Below are 19,897 nucleotides of genomic sequence, written 5' to 3'. Positions count from 1 at the left end.
TTCATGAGAAGGAGACTCGCTCAGTCTCTTTTTCTCCAAGTACCGCACGACCCACACATCAGAGTGGGCAGGCGAAGAGTCCCTTCCAGGATTCCGGATGCTATTGGCGATCTCCCTCGACGCCATACAGTTCGGTACCAATACCTCACTTTGAAAAGGAGGGGATGTCACGTGACACATCCAACCCTATGTGTCCGTGGACAAGCTACAACATGATCAGGGTTCAGTCAGTCCAGTCAGTCTAGATTAGAAGTGATCTGGCACTTTTGTGAGTCTATTCGTAGACCGTGCATACCCAGTCACTTAGCATAGATGCATATCCTCTGGTTGCACACAGCATGATCATCAATATTCCCAACAAAATCCATTAGAATCAGTTAGGGGATTTTTCCAGTGATTTTAGCCTATTTTCCCTATTTTTGACATTTTTCACTTCTTAATTTAAGTGACTTTCCAACAAAAGTAGGTAGGGCAATTTGGGTAAGAAAATATGTAAGCAAACCAAAGCTAGCACTCTTTGGCAGATGAGCAAGGAGCACAACAAGCCACAGGCAGGTACTCCCCTCTCTCAACAGACACCTTCAAGCCCTTCGCGATTTCCACCTACCCATCAGCCTAGCGTTTTTTGCTATAGCCAACATCTCCCACAAGCTGGCTTTTTCAGCTTTCATCTCATTGCCAACATCCCCAGGTATCTAGCGTTTTCACTAACGCTACAAAGGCTGCCAGCGTTTTTCATTTTCAGCCTTCATTGAAGCAGATGTACCAGCGTTTTCAGCATTAAAGACAGCAGCCAATTCAGCCCTATATACTTGCAGAAGATCATCATTTTCAGCCTCTTAAAACGCAGCCAAACCAGCGTTTTAAGCAGCCCCGAATCAGCCCCAGATTTTCAGCCATAGCGTTTTTGTGGACAGCAGTTAGAAGATTGCAGAATTCGGCCTTTAGGTCGTCGTCGTCGTCACCGACATAGTCCCAAGTTGCATCAGTTCCATGCATCGTCATTGTACCACTTTGTGCAATCAATAGTAGACCACTCTCGCCGACGAGAGTGGGGCCTTTGGAGGAGGGTTTTACAACGTCTCTGGTGCCGTATCTCTCTTCTCTCTTTCTCTCAGTCTCATACACTTGCACGCACAATATCCACTCACTTTGTTCGTGATCGTAGCACTCTCCATAAAGAACGGAAGGCTCTCCCTTTTATAAGAACTAAAAGGAACCTTGAGCAAATATGGATCACTCATCTTGAGAAAATACAACATTCATTCCGGTGCACCTTACAGTCGGCAAGTCCAAGCATTGTAGAGATTTGTGCAATCATAAGTAGACCGCTCTAGCCATAGAGAGTGGGGCTTTCGGAGGAGGGGTTTGACAACATTCTGGTGTCGTATTCTTCTCTCTCTATCTCTTAGTCTCATGCACCTTCACGCACAGTGTCCATTCACTTTGTTTGTTTCCATTGCACTCTCTCATTAAAGGAACGGAAGACTCTCCCTTCCGTAAGTAAAAGGAATCCTTGAGCACACTTCGGAGCACTCATCTTGAGCAAAGTTCAACATTCATTTTCGCTGCACCTTACACGTGATGTATCCTCCTAAAATTCCTTGTGCTGCCTTTTCATCTAGAGTGAGCTTAGGTTTAGCAATTGTGTTAGCTTTACCCTTAGGTTCATTTGGAGAGTTCTTTTCTAAGAGGCTATTGGAAGATTGGTTAGAAGAGTTACCGTTCTTACCGTTCTGAGGGTTCTGAGAAGTCTGAGAGGTACTTGTGGAAGTCTTGTTTTCCTTAGGCTTTCCCTTGTTGTGCTTCATCTCCTCTGTGAGAGCAATCGCTACCGCCTCGTTGAGATCGATTGGATCAAGTACCTCGACATCAAACTTGATACTCGTCCAATCCATAAAGGAATGCCTCTTTGCGCTCTGCATCCGATTTATGTATAGCCGAGCTGCAAAACACGATTAGAGAAAGACATAACTGGCATACCATTTTGCTTGAGACCGCACCAATCGTCCTTCAACCGTGCTAGGTACTGTGGTGGCATAAACTGCGCCTTGAGCTTTTCTTGGAAATCGGCCCAATTGAAGGAAAGGTGTCTGCCTTCCTTTGCTTCCTCTAGGTGCGCGGTCAACTGTGCCTCTTGCCATGCGTGGTACCAATTAATGGCATCACCGGCAAGGTACATAGCTGCCGTCAAAACCTTGCTATTTCCTGTCTTCTTAGTTGTCGCAAAATAAGCATTAAAGTGATGCAACCAAGAATGAATAATCATAGCATCCATCTTACCATCATACTTACTAAACGTGATCTTCTCTGTGACGGGGTTGTTGGAGTCCGAATCTCGGCTTGCACCACTTGATGAACTAACAACATCTTTGGCCGGCTCGGGCTTTGAGGTAAGAGCCTGTTGGACCAACTCTTGCATGCGTAGGTCTCTCTGCACATCACGCTCTACCTCCAAGGTCGCTCGTCTGTCTTCGACCGCCAAGTGCGCTTGCTCACGATCACGCTCAATAGCTGCCTTTCTTTCTGCTTTTCTTTCTTTTCGTTCATCGCGCTCGCGTTCCAAGGCAACGCGAGTCGCTTCTTGTCGTGCCATCATGTCCATTATCGACTTGACCAAAGCCTCCATAGAATTTGGTGCAAACTGTTGCGTAGATGGGGAAGGGGCAGGGTCGAAAAAACCTCCTGATGGGGAAAATTCTTCTGCACCTTCTTCATGCTCATCCCCTTCATGCAAAGTATCCATTCCGCTTCGGGTGATAACCATACACTGAGATCTTTGGTTCTTAAGTTCACGAGGAACTTGGGTTCTTGTGGGTCTTGGGTTCTTGGGTTCTTGGGTTCTTAAGGGTCTTGAGGTTCCTTGAGGGTCTTGAGGTTCTTCTTTAGCTTGCAATCTATGTTAGAGAAGGATCTTCTCTTCACCCAAGCTCTACTCTTTTCCGCAGTCGCACCCCTTGGCAACCTTGCGCTCACACCAAGGTTGCTTTTTCCCACCTCACGTCGATTGGCCGGCCGCTAAGTGCACGGTCCGCTCTCAATGAGTGAAAAGAGACACAAGGGGAGATTGGACAAGCCCTTCTTTCTTGGGTTTCCTGTCACTCTTCAAAAACACGATTAGGAATCGACACGTCCATTAGGACTTGGGTTACGTGCGACCGCAACAATCAAAAAAAAAAAAAAAGTGGTTCTTTCCTTGAGTGATACAGAACACTGTCAAAGCTCTAATACCAATGTAAGGTGCAGTGGAAGTGAATGTTGAACTTTGCTCAAGATGAGTGCTCCGAACTGTGCTCAAGGATACCTTTTACTTAAGGAAGGGAGAGCCTTCCATTCCTTTAGTGAGAGAGTGCAATGATCACAAACAAGTGGGTAAACACTGTGCATGAAAGTACTGAGACTGAGAGATAGAGAGGAGAATACGACACCAGAATGTTGTCAAACCAAGGTGGAAAGGTACGGAGTGTACTGTACGTAATCAGTACGTAAGGTATGTACTTCTGTACGGATCGGCCTTTAAAGTACGTGACCAGTACGTAACATTTGTAACAACAAAAAGAATAGTGACTTTAGCCTTTTTTAGCCTATACATACTAGGAACTACATAGAGTCTAAACATAGATAATACTTCAAACATCCATTAGATACTGCTTCAATGTCCATTAGATACTGCTTCAAATGTTATCCGTACGTAACTCTTAGAATACATCACTTAGTCAAATTTCAATAGCACTGTCCATTAGATACTGCTTCAAATGTTATCCGTACGTAACTCTTAGAATACATCACTTAGTCAAATTTCAATAGCACTAAACATGAGTCACGATTGCGAAAAGTTAAAACTTAAAACTTCAACATACCATGATACCGGAATCAAAATACATAAAACATCAAGAGTCAAGATTGAGGACTGATTATCAATCCTCATACAAAGATGGATACATCATACTATAGTGACCAGTCTAAACTCTACCATCAAAAAGACAGAAAAATAGGAATACACTATATAATACAAAAAATTTTAGTCCATTGCCCAATGGCAAGATGCCCCTAAAAAAACAAAAACCAAAAGAAAAAAAAGCGTACACTATCTATCCGTACATACGAAACCGTACCGTACGGTTGTACCGTACTATATGGATCCGTACGTACGTACGTACGGATGCAACCTTGTGTCAAACCCTCCTCCGAAGGCCCCACTCTCTATGGCGAGAGCGGTCTACTATTGATTGCACAAATCTCTACAATGCTTTGGACTTGCCGACGATGTCGACGACGATGAGACGGGCTGAAATTTGAAAACGCTAATGGCTGAAATCTGCAAATCTTTATCTGCTGAATTCTGACTCTATGTCGATGACAACAATGCGACGACGACGCGCTGAAAACGCAGATGCTGAAATCTGCGTTTTCTGGGCTGAAACTGTAAACACTCGTTGATCTGACCGTGCGGCGAGGATCTGCTGTGGGAAGGTGAGATCTGCGAGGTTCGGGCCTTCTACTGCGATGCCTGGCTGTTGAAAACTGAAAACGCTGGTGCTTCTGGTGGTTCCGTCGCGGTGAATCTGCAAAACGCTGATTTGTCAGGCTGATGCAAAAACGCTAGGGCTGATTTGGGCTCTGCTACAAAAACGCTATGGATTTGCTGTAGTCTGCTAATGCCGGGGCTGATCTGCAATGCAAAAACGCCAGGCTTGCTGTGGATGCAAAAACGCTAGGCCTTGCTGTTGCAAAAACGCTAGGTCTGCTGATTGGGGGGGATCTTGCTGAGAAGGTGCCTGTTCAACAAGATGTTCCTGCTGCCTCTTCTGCGAGAAATGCTAGCGCTAGGGTTTCTTATATACTTGGCTATCAAAATTGCCCTACCTAGTTCCCAACAAAAGTCACTTAAAAATAATAAGTGAAAATTGGCTAAAATAGGGAAAATAGGTCTATGTACTGTAAAAATGCTCCTGATGGGTTCTGATGGTAATCTGATGATCATGCTGTGTGCAACCAGAGGATGTGCATATACTCTAAGTGCCTGGACATGCACGGTCTGCGAACAGACTCACAAAAGTGCCAGAACACTTCCTAAGCTAACTGAACTGAACCCATGTCATGAAGTAGCTTGTCCACGTACACATAGGGTTAGATGTGCACGTGACAGTCTATGTCGAAGACGATGAAGTCGACGACGAGTACTACTCGTCTATGTTGAAGACGATGAAGTCGACAACGAGGTCATGCGGGTCATGCTGATCACGTTGGTCATGCTGTGAATACTTAAGATGCATAGGGTGCTTGAAATGCTTGAGGTACTTGGGATGGTACTATGGCAAAACGTTGATGGCTGAAAATTGCCCAAAAACGCTGGCTCTGCAGTGGATGCAAAACGCTAGCTGTTGTTGGGACTTCTGCTGAGAGGCTCCTTTTGCTGTTGAATTACTACTCCTTAGCTTCTACTGAGTGCCCAATGGTTTTCTTTTATAGTTTCTTTAGCAATTGCCCTACCTACTTTTCCAACAAAAGTCACTTGTTAATAAATAAGTGAAAGTTTTGTACTTTGGCAAGAAGGGTTCTATGCTTTAAAAAATGCTCATGCTAGCTGACTGTGCAAGAGAGGGTATGCAACTGTGACCAGTCTGGGCATGCACGTCCTGGCAGAGGCTCACAAAGTGCCAGGCTTAGTCCTAAGCTAGGCTATGACTGATGCTAGACCATGGCAGAAGCATGTCCACATGGCGCAAGTGAAGTGCGCACGTGACAAAAATCACTATCAATAATAGATTTCGGATTCCAAGGATCGATGATATACTTGACCGACTTCCAGGATCCTTTTGTTTTAGCAGGATTGATTTGAAAAGCGGATATCATCATACTAGAATCGCTCTGGTAGATGTCTACAAGACAGTCTTTCGGACACAAGCTTTGGTTTATACGAATTTTTGGTGATGCCTTTTGGACTTACCGATGCTCCAACAACTTTCAATCGAATGATGGATAGGATTTTCGGAGAGCATCGATCTTTTATGGGCACTTTCTTTGATGATATTATAGTTTTCTCCAAGGATAAAGTAGAGCATCAACACCATCTGCTACAAGTCTTTCAAGCATTGTGTGATCACAAATTGGTTATCAATGCCAAAAAGAGTGAGTTTTTCTTGCCGGAGATACACTTTCTGGGACACATCGTCTCAACAGCAGGAGTACAGATGGACCCGGCCAAGATTGAGACTATCCGCGATTGACCAGACTAGAAGAATGTTCATGAACTTAGAAGCTTTTTGGACTTGTGTTCTTACTACCGGCGGTTCATTCAGAAGTTTGCAGAGGTAGCTTCACCCTTGTACTTATTGACTCAAAAAGTACTTATTGACTCAAAAAGGAGTCCCTTTCTCGTGGGGACCGACAAAGGTGACTGCCTTTCAGACACTTAAAGACAAAACTGACTACTGGACTAGTGTTGGCTTTTGCCAGACTTGCAAAAGCCATTCGAAGTTTATTGTGATGCTTGTGGTCGTAGTCTGAGAGCGGTTTAAATGCAAGAAGGCCATGTGATTGCTTATGAAAGCAGAATGTTTTCAGGCCAGAATTGGTAGCACAAATTTATGAGAAAGAGCTACTAGCAGATCCATGCTCTTACTTAGTGGCAACATTATCTTCTCGGAGCCGATTTCACAGTCTTTATTGATCATCAGAGTTTACGCTACTTCTTGTCACAGAAGTAGCTTTCGGAAAAGAAGATGCGGTGGGCTAACATCTTGTCATAGTTTCACTTCCAGATTGTCCATGTTCATGGACAGAAAAACTTAGTGGCAGATGCTTTGTCTTGGAAGCCCCTCGTGTTGGCTATTTCCGCGCGGCGCGATCCATCATAGAAGCTTCGCGGATATGGTTGACCAATACGCCACCGATCCAGATTTTTCCGATGTTTTCACTCGGATACATAATGGGGAGATAGTGCCCGGATATTCCATACGAAATGGCTACTTGATGAAGAAAACAATGTTGTGTGTTACACAGTCGTTGAGGAAAAAGGTTTTGACGGAGTGCCATTGTCCACCTTTTACCGGTAACCGCGGCATTGATACCGTGGAGCGTTATTTCTTTTGGCCGAGACTAAAGAAGGATGTGGACGACTTTGTTCACAGTTGTTTAGTATGCCAGAAGGTCAAGTTTGACAGGCATAAGGCATAGGGATTACTACAGCCTTTACCCATTCCCACATGCCCTTGGGAAAGTATTGCAATGGATTTCATCGTTGATCTCCCGAAGACACAGAGTCGACACAATGGCATTTGGACTGTCATTGACAGATTTAGCAAGCAAGCTCACTTCATTCTAGTGAAGAAAATAGTCAAGCCGGACCATTTAGCGAGACTGTTCATTGCACAGATATTTCGATTACATGGCATGCCTGAGACAATAGTCTTTGACAGAGATCCCCGATTCACGAGTTTGTTTTGGAGGGCTATTTGAGAGAACATTGGCACACGGTTGCAGTTCTCGTCATCATTCCACCTACAGACAGATGGGCAATCTGAGATTGCAAATTCAGTTGTTCTCATTTATTGAAGTCTTACATCTCTGACCAGAAGACTCAATGGGAATTTTTTTTGCCTTTGGTGGAATTTGCCTACAACAACACAGTTCACTCTTCGATGGGGAAGGTGCCATTTGAGATAATTAAAGGATTTTTGAAGCAGACCAATACACGAGGGACTTGGACACTGCTTTTGCCAAGGTCCGTTTTAGAGAAATCTCAAGAACGACATAAGAAGGCAACAGATCGACATCAACGAGATTTGAAATTAAAGGAAGACGATTGGGTGCTCTTACGTTTTGAGAAGGCACACGTAAGGAAACGAAAGGGAACGGAGCGACTTTTTCCAAAGCTTAGCATGAGATATTATGGCCCTTTCCAGATTAAAGAAAAGAAAAATGATGTCTCCTTTTGACTCAAGCTGCCCAATACTTGGAAGATTCAAATGCATTCCAAGGTGTGTCCATAGCAAACCACACGTCACCACCCCTTAGGAGTGCGCAACCGTCGAATGATGGCTGGAACGTATGGATCTCCCAAGGATCGTACGCCCGTAGATGATCAAGCGGATGTCGAAGCTACCGTGTACTGTAGCAATCGCTGAGAGACCGCAAGGACCACCACCAGATGGTGTCCTGGCAAGACATAACTTCATCCTCTATGAAAAAAACAAACCATGTGGCTTCTGTCCAAGGTGATGAAAACGCTGCTGTCCAGCGATTTTCAGCGTGCTAGTACGCTCCGGCATGGTCCGGTGCGGTGCGGAGGGTGTAGGGAGGGTGGTGAATCAATGTCACAGCCCCAGGTGGGCTGAAAACAGAGAAAATACAGCAGGTGTATGGCAGAAATCTGGTGGAAACGGAGAGGATACGGGCCGGCAAGGCACCGGATGCCAAGCCAATGTGAAAGGCAAGATCCAGTGGGTGAGAAGTTGAGTGCTGCCCCTCCATGCTAACAACGTAGTAGATCCCAAAAACGCAAGTGCTCCCCAAAAACGCAAGAGGTAGCAAAAATGATGATGGATTGGAGGGGTTTTCCGACGATGAAATTGCCCAGAAAGTGTAGCGCTGGCAGCTAGAAGCAAAAACGCTGGCCTGATTTGCAAAGACACGGGTGGAGGGGGGTCCTCTGCGATGAAAAACTCCAGATTTCGTCGCTTGCCCAACTTTTTGCAAAACGCTGGCAGATTTTCAAAAAACCCTGATGCTTTCCAATAACGCTGGCTATTGTGATCCCTTGGGAGGAGAACCTATTGCAGAAGTGCTAATCCCATGGAGAGCCTAAAGCTGTTGATACCATGTGAGAGTGCACGTGTGCGGAAGCGTGAGAGAGGACAGGAGAGAGAGAGAGAGAGACAATAGACACAAAACGCTAGTGTAAGGAAGAGGGGGGCGATCAGCCCCTCATTGACTACCAGAGCAGAAGACCGTACAATGATCAAATGATAATGAACTGTGTACCCCCCCCAGCCCCCTATATAGAGTGCCCAAGGTGGGCGCCCAACTCAAGTGGACAGTCGGCCCCAAACTCGGGTGGCCGGACAAGGTACAACCTATGTTATGGGTGGCCAGCTCGGAGACACTAGCCGTACAAGTGCCCTAGATCTGTGTGAAGCAGCAGAGTGGTGTAAATCTAACAAAGCTAACCCTGTTGCAGATGCGTTAAGTCGCAAAGGACAGATCCTGGCTCTTGAGTCAAGTTCCATAGTTTCTATTCACGGTGTCTCTTTCGACAGCATGAAGAATCAGTATGCAGAGTCAAAGTTTGCAATGGTTGCAGGCTCTTGCTTCCCAAGGGCCCAGCAACTATCTCAATCGTGAAGGTTTGTTGTATTTTCGTCACCGTCTATGTGTGTTGCCCTCTCTCGAGACATCCATATTGCACAATACTCATGACTCTCACGGGTGGGCACAGGGGAATGAACACCACTTTGGAGAAAATTTATTGGCCTAAAATGCGAAAAGATGTGTTTCGTTATGTCACACAGTGCACCATCGTTGCCTATTCCCGAAGGACCTTTTCAAGATATCGCTATGGATTTTGTGACTAATCTTCCACCTAGTTTGCATGCAAGGAACACACAATGTTTGACAATCGTTGATCGTTTCAGCAAATTTTGAATGTTAATTCCATGTAAGGCCACAGACTGCCCACAGTCATTGCACAAGATGTAGCACGGTTGTTCATTAAGCATTGTTACCCCCTCTGTGGTTTGCCAAAGTCGATCATTTTAGATAGGGATGTTAAGGTCACGTCAAATTTTTGGCGCACTCTCTTTGAAAATTTTGGCACAAAGGTAAACTTCTCACCCGCTTTTCATCCACAGTAGATGGTCAAACAAAAATTTACAAGCAGTTGGCTTTTGATGTTTTAAAATCATATGTGCATAATCAACAGTCTCATTGGGAGCTCTATCTCCCATTGGTCCAAGCAATTTTGAATGACTCTTATTCCTCTGCCATTGGTAGAACTCAGTATGAGGCAGCATTTGGCCGTCCATTCCAGTCACTTTTGACTCACTCGGTCAGTCAATTGCCTAATGCCAATGCTGAAAGTCAGTCGTTGGATGAGATTATTGAGAGTGTGAAGCTTCGGCTAAACAAGGCTCAAGAGTCTTACTCACAGCACTAACAAGCATCGTCAGGATGTTACTATCAAGGAAGGGGATTGGGTCTATTTGAGAATCATGAAGCAATGTCTTAAGCAAGTGGGAAAGGAGTATCCTAAGTTGTCTTTCAGGATGTATGGTCCATTTCCTATCATTAAAAAGATCAATGAGGTTTCTACGGAATTGCAATTGCCTAACTCATGGTCAATGCACATCGTTTTCCATGTTTCTTGGTTGAAAGTGTTTCAGGGTACACCTCCAAAGGATATTTCCTAAGAAGAAGAACCAAAAATCATAGATGAAGCCGAAGTCATGGAACCGGAGCAAGTCTTGTTGCATCGGTTTTGCCATGGTTCAGAGAAGCAAGTGCGACACTACTTTTTGAAGTTCAAGGATCGAGGAACCCACAAGGCAGTGTGGATCGATAAAGAATTCAAAGACTACCCAGAGTTGTTGACAGACTACAAGGAAGCCATGCAGCTCGGTACCAGTACCTCGCTTTAAAAAGAAAGATTGTCAAGTGCACACCTAACCCTATGTGCATGTGGACAAGCTATCTTAGGTCTAGGGTTTAGGTTAGCCTAGGAAGTGTTCAGGCACCTTTGTGAGCCTGTGCGCAGGCCGTGCATGTCCAGGCATTGTAGTTGCATATCCTCTAATTGCACAACCCAGTACCACCTGCATGTGCATTGTCCAAGCAGTACACCCAAATCCCTTGGCAGTTTGGGAACAATCAGTTGCACGCATATTTATTTATTTATTTATGATGCCATTTTTACAAGGTCATGGGGCTGTTGGGGAGATTGCTCGACCTAGAATTATCCAACTATAAAAGGAGCAATTGGGGGGCGAGTAGAAGCCAAAAGAGCAACACAGTTCAGGAACTTGCAATGCATCTTCTCAACAAGACCAAGAGGACCTTAGCGTTTTCAGCCATCAAGACGACTAGCGTTTTTGGACTTCCTAGATCAGCTAGCGTTTTCAGATCCTAGTACTCGGTGGTTGCAGATTGCAGATCAGGCCTAGCGTTTTTGCATCCTGCACACTACCTAGCGTTTTCAATCATCAACACTCCGATCCAGCCATGCAGGTTAGCGTTTCAGTATTCAACCCTTAGCCATTGCAGATCGACCCCTTAGCTTCGCAGATCTCACCTACCCGCCGCAGATCCTCACCGTACCGTCAAATCAGCCAACGTTTTCAGTTTCAACCCGCTGTTTGCAGATTTCAGCATTTCAGGCCTAGCATTTTCAGTTTTCAGCCCATCCTCGACGTCGTCATCATTGTCGTCATCCTCAGCAAGTCCATTGCATCTAGACCATTGTACCAGATTTGTGCAATCTATAGCATAGACCTCTCTCGTCATAGAGAGGGGGGCCCTTGGAGGAGGGTTTAAGGACCGTCTGGTGTCGTATCTTCCTCTCTCTCTCTCATTCTCAGCATTCTCATTTACACTTGCATTCACTTTGTTTGTGATCATTGCACTCTCTCTCTCTAAGAAGAACGAAGGCTCTCCCTTTCGTAAGTAAAAGGAACCCTTGTCCCTTGAGCACAGTTCAGAGCACTGATCCTGAGCACAATTAACATTCACTTCCGCTGCACCTTACACTTCTCATCAAATGCTCCCATTGTTTGTAAGGTACAACGGAAGTGAATGTTGAGCTTTGCTCAAGATGAGTGCTCCGAACTGTGCTCAAGGTTTCCTTTTACTTACGGAAGGGAGAGCCTTCCGTTCCTTTAGTGAGAGAGTGCAAATGATCACAAACAAAGTGAATGACACTGTGAATGAAGGTGCTGAGACTGAGAGAGAGAGAGAAGAATACAACACCAGAATGTTGTCAAAACCCTCCGCTGAAGGCCCCACTCTCTATGGCGAGAGCGGTCTACTATTGATTGCACAAATCTCTACAATGCTTGGACTTGCTGACGATGTCGACGATGATGAGGACGACGACAAGACGGGTTGAAATCTGAAAACGCTAATGCCTGAAATCTACAAATCTTTATCTGCTGAATTCTGACTCTGTCGGTGACGATGTCGATGGCGACGATGCAACAATGACGTGCTGAAATCGCATGCTGAAATCTGCGTTTTCCGGGCTGAATCTGCAAACTTAGCAGGATCTAACCGTGCGACGAGGATCTACTACGGGAAGGTGACATCTGCGAGGTTCGGGACTTCTTCTGCGGGGTCTAAAGGCTGAAAACTGAAAACGCTGAGCTTTCTTGATGTTCCGTCGCGGTGAATCTGCAAAACGTTGGGTGATGATGCAGATGCAAAAACGCTAGGGCTGAAAATCTGCAAATCTGTCGCCGGTTGTCTTGCAAATGCAAAATGCTAGGCTGATCTGATGTTCTGCTGTCACCGGAATCTGCAAGTGCAAATCGCTGGCTGATCTGGTCCAAAAACGCTAGGTGATTGCTGTGGAGCAAAAACACTAGGCTTCTTGGGTTTGCTGAGAAGTTGCATGTTGAGCAAGGTGCTCCTGTTGCCTCTTCTGCCAATTAGTGCTAGTCTAGGTTTGCTTATATACAAACTTACTCAATTTGCCCTACCTACTTTCCAACAAAAGTCACTTAAAAATAATAAGTGAAAAATGTCAAAAATAGGTAAAATAGGCTAAATGCACTGGAAAATTCCCCTGAAGGATTCTGATGGATTCTAATGGGAATACTTATGATCATGCTATGTGCAACCAAAGGGTATGCATCTACACTAAGTGTTTGGGCATGCACGGTCTACGAACAGACTCACAAAAGTGCCAGATCACTTCTAAATCTAGACTGACTGGACTGACTAGACCCTTGTCGTGTTGTAGCTTGTCCACGGACACATAGGGTTGGATGTGTCATGTGACATCCCCTCCTTTCAAAGTGAGGTACTGGTACCGAATTGTATGGCGTCGAGGGAGATCGCCAACAGCATCCGGAATCCTAGAAGGGACTCTTCGTCGGTCCACTCTGATGTGTGGGTCGTGCGGTACTTGAACTTCATAAAGGTCTGCAACGCTTGCTTCTTTGGGCCGCGCCGAAAGCGACACAAAGTCTTCTGTGGCTCCTTCAATGCTTTAACTTCGTCGAGAGTCATGCTTCTTTCTTCTTCAAGAATCTCCATGGCTGAAAATTCCTGAAGCCATTTCCAACACAAAACCATGAACATACCTATTCCATGTAAAGTGAGTGGAAAAAACCCTGTCTTCCAGACAGACTGAGCATGCAATGGAGATAAACAAATAGACAGAGTGCCAAACAGTTCACCACACACACGCAAACAATGAGATCTTATGATCTAAGGCAATCGACTGTGGCAATTCACAACGGAAATGCCCATGCTTTGTGCTCATTCTTTCATGTGCTCTTTCAACAAATGTGTCATGCCAAGGAAGAGACATGGAATGTGACTTCCTTGAATGCATACTTTTCAGCTTTTCATGAGAAATCCACATACATCCGTGCTCATCCATGAGTGAAACGTACTCAACGTACAATATGTCATGCCTAGGAACAGGGATCACATAAAGACAGTGACTAAAATACAGGAAAGCGTAACGAATGAAACACTTGAACAATGCGTGCTGACTAATCATGCAAACACATAATACTTCCTGCGAGGGTTCTTTGGACCTAGGTTCGAGAGCCAAGATCAGTTCTTCCTGAAGGGGTTCTTTGGACCTAGGCTCGAGAGCCAAGATCGGGTCTTCGTGACTGATTGAATCTGCAATGAGGTTAGCTTCACTAGAGAAAGTATCAACTAACACATCATCCTTGTGAACAATCCCATCATCTTCATGCAACTCATAATGCTTGTGAGAAATCACATCTTGATCATGCAAATCATCATGCTTATCATCATGCAAATCGTGTGTGTCATGCTTGGGAGAAAAAAAGACTAAGAGAGTCTCCTTTTCCCGATCTCTTCGATCTTCGCCTGCACATTAGAAATGAGAGAGGAAGAATGATCAACGTTCTTGCGATCCAATTCTGTTTTTCTTTCTATGTACTTGCAATCAAATTCTTTGGCCTCCAAGCGTAATTGCTCGCGCTCACGCTCCATGGCTGCCATTCTTGCTTCGTGCCATGTTGTCATCATGTCCATCATCGTCTTGCCACAAGCCTCCATAGGATCTGGTGCAATCCTTGGCGTAGATGGGGAAGGGGGAGGATCAGAAAAACCTCCTGGTTGGGAAAATTCTTCTTCGCTACTCCCATGCTCATCACCTCCAAGCGAAGTATCCATTTCACTTCGAGTATGACCATCCACTGAAGTCTTGGGTTCTTAAATTCACGAGGAACTTGGGTTCTTGTGGGTCTTGGGTTCTTGAGGGTCTTGAGTTCTTGAGGTGATTGAGGGTCTTGGGGGTCTTGAGGGTCTTCTTTCGCTTGCAATCTATGTTAGAGAAGGATCTTCTCTTCACCCGAGTACTGCTCTTTTCCGCGGGCGCACCCCTTAGCGGCCTTGCGCTCACACCAAGGTTTCTTTTTCCCACCTCACGTCGATTGGCCGGCCGCTAAGTGCACGGTCCGCTCTCAATGGGTGGAAAGAGGCACAAGGAGAGGCTGGACAAGCACTTCTTTCTTGGGTTTCCTGTCACTCTTCAAAAACACGATTAGGAATCCACACGCCCAATAGGTCTTGGGTTCATGCGACCTCAACAAGCAAAAAAAATTATGTGGTTCTTTCCTTGAGTGATACAGAACACTGCCAAAGCTCTGATACCAATGTAAGGTGCAACGGAAGTGAATGTTGAACTTTGCTCAAGATGAGTGCTCCGAACTGTGCTCAAGGTTTCCTTTTACTTAAGGAAGGGAGAGCCTTCCGTTCCTTTAGTGAGAGAGTGCAAATGATCACAAACAAAGTGAATGAGACTGTGAATGAAGGTGCTGAGACTGAGAGATAGAGAGAGAAGAATGACACCAGAATGTTGTCAAAACCCTCCTCTGAAGGCCCCACTCTCTATGGCGAGAGCGGTCTACTATTGATTGCACAAATCTCTACAATGCTTGGACTTGCCGACGATGTCGACGATGATGAGGACAACGACGAGACGGGTTGAAATCTGAAAACGCTAATGCCTGAAATCTACAAATCTTTATCTGCTAAATTCTGACTCTATGTCGGTGACGATGTCAATGGCAACGATGCGACGACGACGCATTGAAAATGCATGCTGAAATCTGTGTTTTCCGGGCTGAATCTACAAACTTGGCGGGATCTGACCATGCAGCGAGGATCTGTTGCGGGAAGGTGAGATCTGCGAGGTTCGGGACTTCTTCTACAGGGTCTAAAGGCTGAAAACTAAAAACACTGAGCTTTCTTGATATTCCGTTGCGGTGAATCTGCAAAACGCTTGGTGATGTTGCAGATGCAAAAACGCTAGGGCTGAAAATCTGCAAATCTGTCGCCGGTTGTCTTGCAAATGCAAAACGCTAGGCTGATCTGATGTTCTGCTGTCACCAAAATCTACAAGTGCAAATCGCTAGCTGATCTGGTCCAAAAACGCTAGGTGATTGCCGTGGAGCAAAAACGCTAGGCTTCTTGGGTTCTGCTGAGAAGTTGCCTATTGAGGAAGGTGCTCCTGTTGCCTCTTCTGCCAATTAGTGCTAGTCTAGGCTTGCTTATATACAAACTTACTCAATTTGCTCTACCTACTTTCCAACAAAAGTCACTTAAAAATAATAAGTGAAAAATGTCAAAAATAGGTAAAATAGGCTAAATGCACTGGAAAATTCCCCTGAAGGATTCTGATGGATTCTGATGGGAATGCTTATGATCATGCTGTGTGCAGCCAAAGGATACGCATCTACACTAAGTGTCTGGGCATGCACGGTCTGCGAATAGACTCACAAAAGTGCCAAATCACTTCTAAATCTAGACTGACTGAACCCTTGTTGTGTTGTAGCTTGTCCATGGACACATAGGGTTGGGTGTGTCACATGACATTGTTGTCCATCATTTGCTCCATCATCAGCTGTATTTTCAGTCCTGCTATGCACGTCAAATCTACTGCCTTTTTGCAGCAAGATTTGCATTTTTGCATCCCACCATAAAATGCAAATCCCACCATCAATCCTTCATTCCTCTCACATCGGGAGCGCAATTTAGCCCAAGATCTACCTCTTGGTGGCCATCTGCAACCCCACATCTAGACGGATTCAAGGGTTCATCAAATCAGTCCCAAAGGTGCTTCGTTTTGAAGAGTTACCACGGCAACATTCCTCATTTGAGTTAGTAGAGTATGCATTTGAGGCAATGCATGTGTGTACATTCCATTTACGCAATCAAAAGCAAATACCACATCAGCAACGGTGTGGGGGGGCCTTGAGGGGGTTGGTTGGGACCCCATCATGTGTCGTCCCTCTCTCTCTCTCTCTCTCTCTCTCTCTCTCACTCAAAGAAACCATCATTCGTGCTAAGTAAAGATTTGTGTAAGTGTAAATTCTAGATCTTGTCAACCATTTCAATTCCATTGCACCTGACAATGACTCTTAAGCCGAAGCTTAAGACTCTTGAGGACCTCCGCATAGGTTTGCGTAACAAGATTAGCACCAAGCAATTTCATTATTTACCTAGTCGAGAGATTTAAAAAGTCGATCAAAAGTTGTCTGATAAAGAATACGACCAATTGTACAAGAGTATATAGCATTCAGGGTAGTTGGAACTAATGGCAATAATGTTTCCACTTAGATTGTCGATCATATCTACTCCAACCTGAAAACCCAGATATCTGCATGTGTACATGTTTATATCTATCCGGGGCGTAACCCAGTGAAACCCTCTAAAACCCCTCATGTAGGAATGTCATCAAAGCCCACTAAGATGCCATACAGCTTGAGCCAATTGACGTTGGCACCACTAGCCAAGCGATCAACATCAAGCATTCTGCGAGTTGCAATATGCGAGGCATATACTACAAGAACAACGAGGTATCATCAGCATACTCTTGATCCACCAAATCTGGTTCTTCTACTAATGGCATAACCAAACCTCTCAAGGCACACTGCTGAGCTCAGAGAATAACTGATATAGCCTCTACCACAAATATAAACAAGTATGGTGTTGGTAAGCAACCATTTCTCACAGATCTAGAAAGCACAAATTTGTGTCCAATTGATTCTTATATACCTAGATGAATCCAGGATAAGCCCAGATTCACCCTTGAAGGAAAGTGCAAGGTATAGACCCATGGTAAGTCACCCACAAGACAATATAACCATCAGCTCCATCATGCATAGTATTGACTAAATACCATGACATCCCCACTAACGTCGTCGGTGCCCAATAGTGGGTGTAGAACTAGGTACTAACATATGCTCCCCAACACACGCACACACACATGAGCATACATCAACACAAAGTTCAGCGTAATGAGTTTCTATCACGACTCCGGAGATCAAGGGCAGACTCAGCCATAATGAAGCCTAGCACTAAAAGAAGCATTAAATCGGAAAAATTAGCACAAAAATGAGGTAGTTCTTACTCTATGTCATAGAAAAGCAATATTTTTTTACCTTTCTTATAGTTGTTGAACATGTTACTTAATGCACTCACTACCTTTAACTTTCATGAGCTTTGAATCTTCATATTTCAAGACACGCTCATGAGTTGTAATCACTACTTATACAATTTGGCTATGTAATTAGAGACCTTCACCCAATCAAAAAAAAAATTGCAGCCAAAAAACCTTTTTTTTTTGGATTCCTATGTTTACATCACCCAAAATGGGAACCTAACTCTCTGGCCTTTGCCCTTCAACAGGCCAACAAAAAGACCTTGTGGTTGTTTGATCACCTTGTTTGTTGAGAAACGTTTGAAGTGTTTTGAGTTTCATTTCATTCCAAGGACCAACAATGTGTTTTCATGTGAGTATGGCAGGGATATCAGCACATTGGCATGGGTACATGCACCAGCACAAGTGCAAGCATGCGTGTGTGCATGCGTAGACACACTCAAAGAGTAGGTTGCAAATGCCTTGACCTTGATTCAAACTGGCTATAAATGAATTCAACTTCTTCACCTCAAGACACATCAGATGATCTACAATATGAGCTTACCTCTGGCTCATATTCCATGCCGGGATAATATACAGGACCCTCTGGTCTAAAACTGAACTCAGGTATAGGTTCTTCTGGCCTGAGGAACTCAATATCTGGTGGGTCAAACAAAGGGGTGCCGGCCAGCAGCTCATCAAACTCCTCATCCGTCTGTTCATCTTCAAATTCTTCATCACTCTGCTCATTGAGAGTGTCAGAATCCTCATCCGGATCCAACTCCGAATCCTCATCAGAACCCTCTTCTAAACCCTCTTCATCAGAGTCTTTCTCTTCATCGGGGGCACCATCTTCTCTTTTCACCTCAGAGCTGGCTTCTGTCCATTCCCCATAATCATCAAAATTCGCACCACCTATACCATGACTCGAGTAGTCCATACTCCTGCCATCTCCTTCATAATCTTCCCGCATCAGACGTGACTCAACATCATCAAGAATATCCTCATCATCATCATCATCACGACCTTTTGCAAAATGCCTTTGAGAGACCATGTAAGTGTTAGAAGGCATGCAGTTGGTAGGATGCCTACCTGCAGCAATCAAGCAAAACAAAGCGAGTACCAATGGTTACACACCCCAGATGGAGCAGAAAAAGGCATGAATAACGCTGCTCGGACGTATGCGATTGACGCAGAGAATTATATGGGCATACCAATTGTGAAGCCTCCTGATGGCCTCTTCAAATCGTACTGGTGGCCATGCTTGCATCTGAACGAGGAATGAAACGACAAAGCACCGGTGTGCTCAATACCTGCATTTTGTCGAAATTTTGCCCGTGACCAGCCCTGTCGTAACGACTTACCGCTCGCAATCAGCCTCAGTCTCATACCTGTTGAAACAAGATGTGCAGACCTAGCCCCTAATGTGCAAGGGTAACAAGCGTGACAAGAGGATCCATAAACATGCTGAGTGCTCACTGCTCAGACTTGATTACTGCTTCATAGAGTCAAAGTTAATGTATTTTGTGTACTTATTGGAGATGGTCTCAAGTCACATCCATTTTTGCGAGATAGCCGGCCCCCATAAGTTTAGAAAATTAGAGGTGACGGTCTCACTACCCCCTCTTCCAAAATTGGCAAGCGCCCAAAAGGTTCTGAACCGTGCACACCCTTTAAAAAGCTGGAGAACTAATGGGCTAGGTTTTCATAGTGCTTTCATTGATTGTATGGCATGCATGGAAAGGGCCCTAGCCATCTAACAAAGGGGTGGTGGGCAACTCTCGTTACTTATTGATACGGATCCATTTAGTTGGAATCAACGAAGGAAGTTGGGCACGCTTTTTCAGTTTAATCTAGGTTGTTGCCTTTGTCTTGATCTCAATGTGATCACGGTGTGAGCAGTTGACTGTTGTGATCGCAGAAGCAGCCAAAAGAAGTCGTGCGGCATTAAAGGGATGGTGAGCGCGATCATTGGCATGACAACACACGGATTTCAAAATGCACTCCTTGCTAATAAAGAGGCGGCATTAGCATTCTTGCTATTTGCCCCACATCTTAGACTCAAGTACTTCCATATTTTTGCTTCAACAGAACCCTTAGTACTTACGTGCTCTCAAAATCCAAGGCCCTTACCTTCTCTCGGACCTCTTTACGTTGTGGAAGTTTTGTGAACGAGTGGTGATACCATCGTGATCAAACTCTTTGAGTATGCTGCAAGTGTTTAACGTTGAGATCCCTGAGTGGTCAATTTTGTGATCATAGTGTTGTCCATTGTGT

The 19,897-nt window shown here is 44.8% G+C and overlaps 1 protein-coding gene across 1 annotated transcript in view; it reads right to left on the bottom strand.

The window, feature by feature from the left end:
- Window positions 1-19,221, bottom strand: part of LOC147459446 (Ribosomal protein S18) — an 84,684-nt gene extending 65,463 nt beyond the window's left edge. The window contains exons 1-2 of the mRNA XM_086510720.1: window positions 18,835-19,221; window positions 18,186-18,712 (exon numbers count right to left, since the gene is read on the bottom strand). Of these exons, the coding sequence (XP_086366846.1) occupies window positions 18,186-18,712; window positions 18,835-19,009 (702 nt within the window). The 5' untranslated portion in view covers window positions 19,010-19,221. The remainder of the gene's footprint in view (window positions 1-18,185; window positions 18,713-18,834) is intronic.
- Window positions 19,222-19,897: the final 676 nt, after the last annotated feature.

The sequence above is a fragment of the Adiantum capillus-veneris genome, chromosome 4 (genome assembly GCF_014529385.1).
Source record: "Adiantum capillus-veneris isolate H3 chromosome 4, ASM1452938v2, whole genome shotgun sequence".
NCBI lineage: Eukaryota > Viridiplantae > Streptophyta > Polypodiopsida > Polypodiales > Pteridaceae > Adiantum > Adiantum capillus-veneris.
This window is presented reverse-complemented; position numbering and strand designations above follow the sequence as displayed.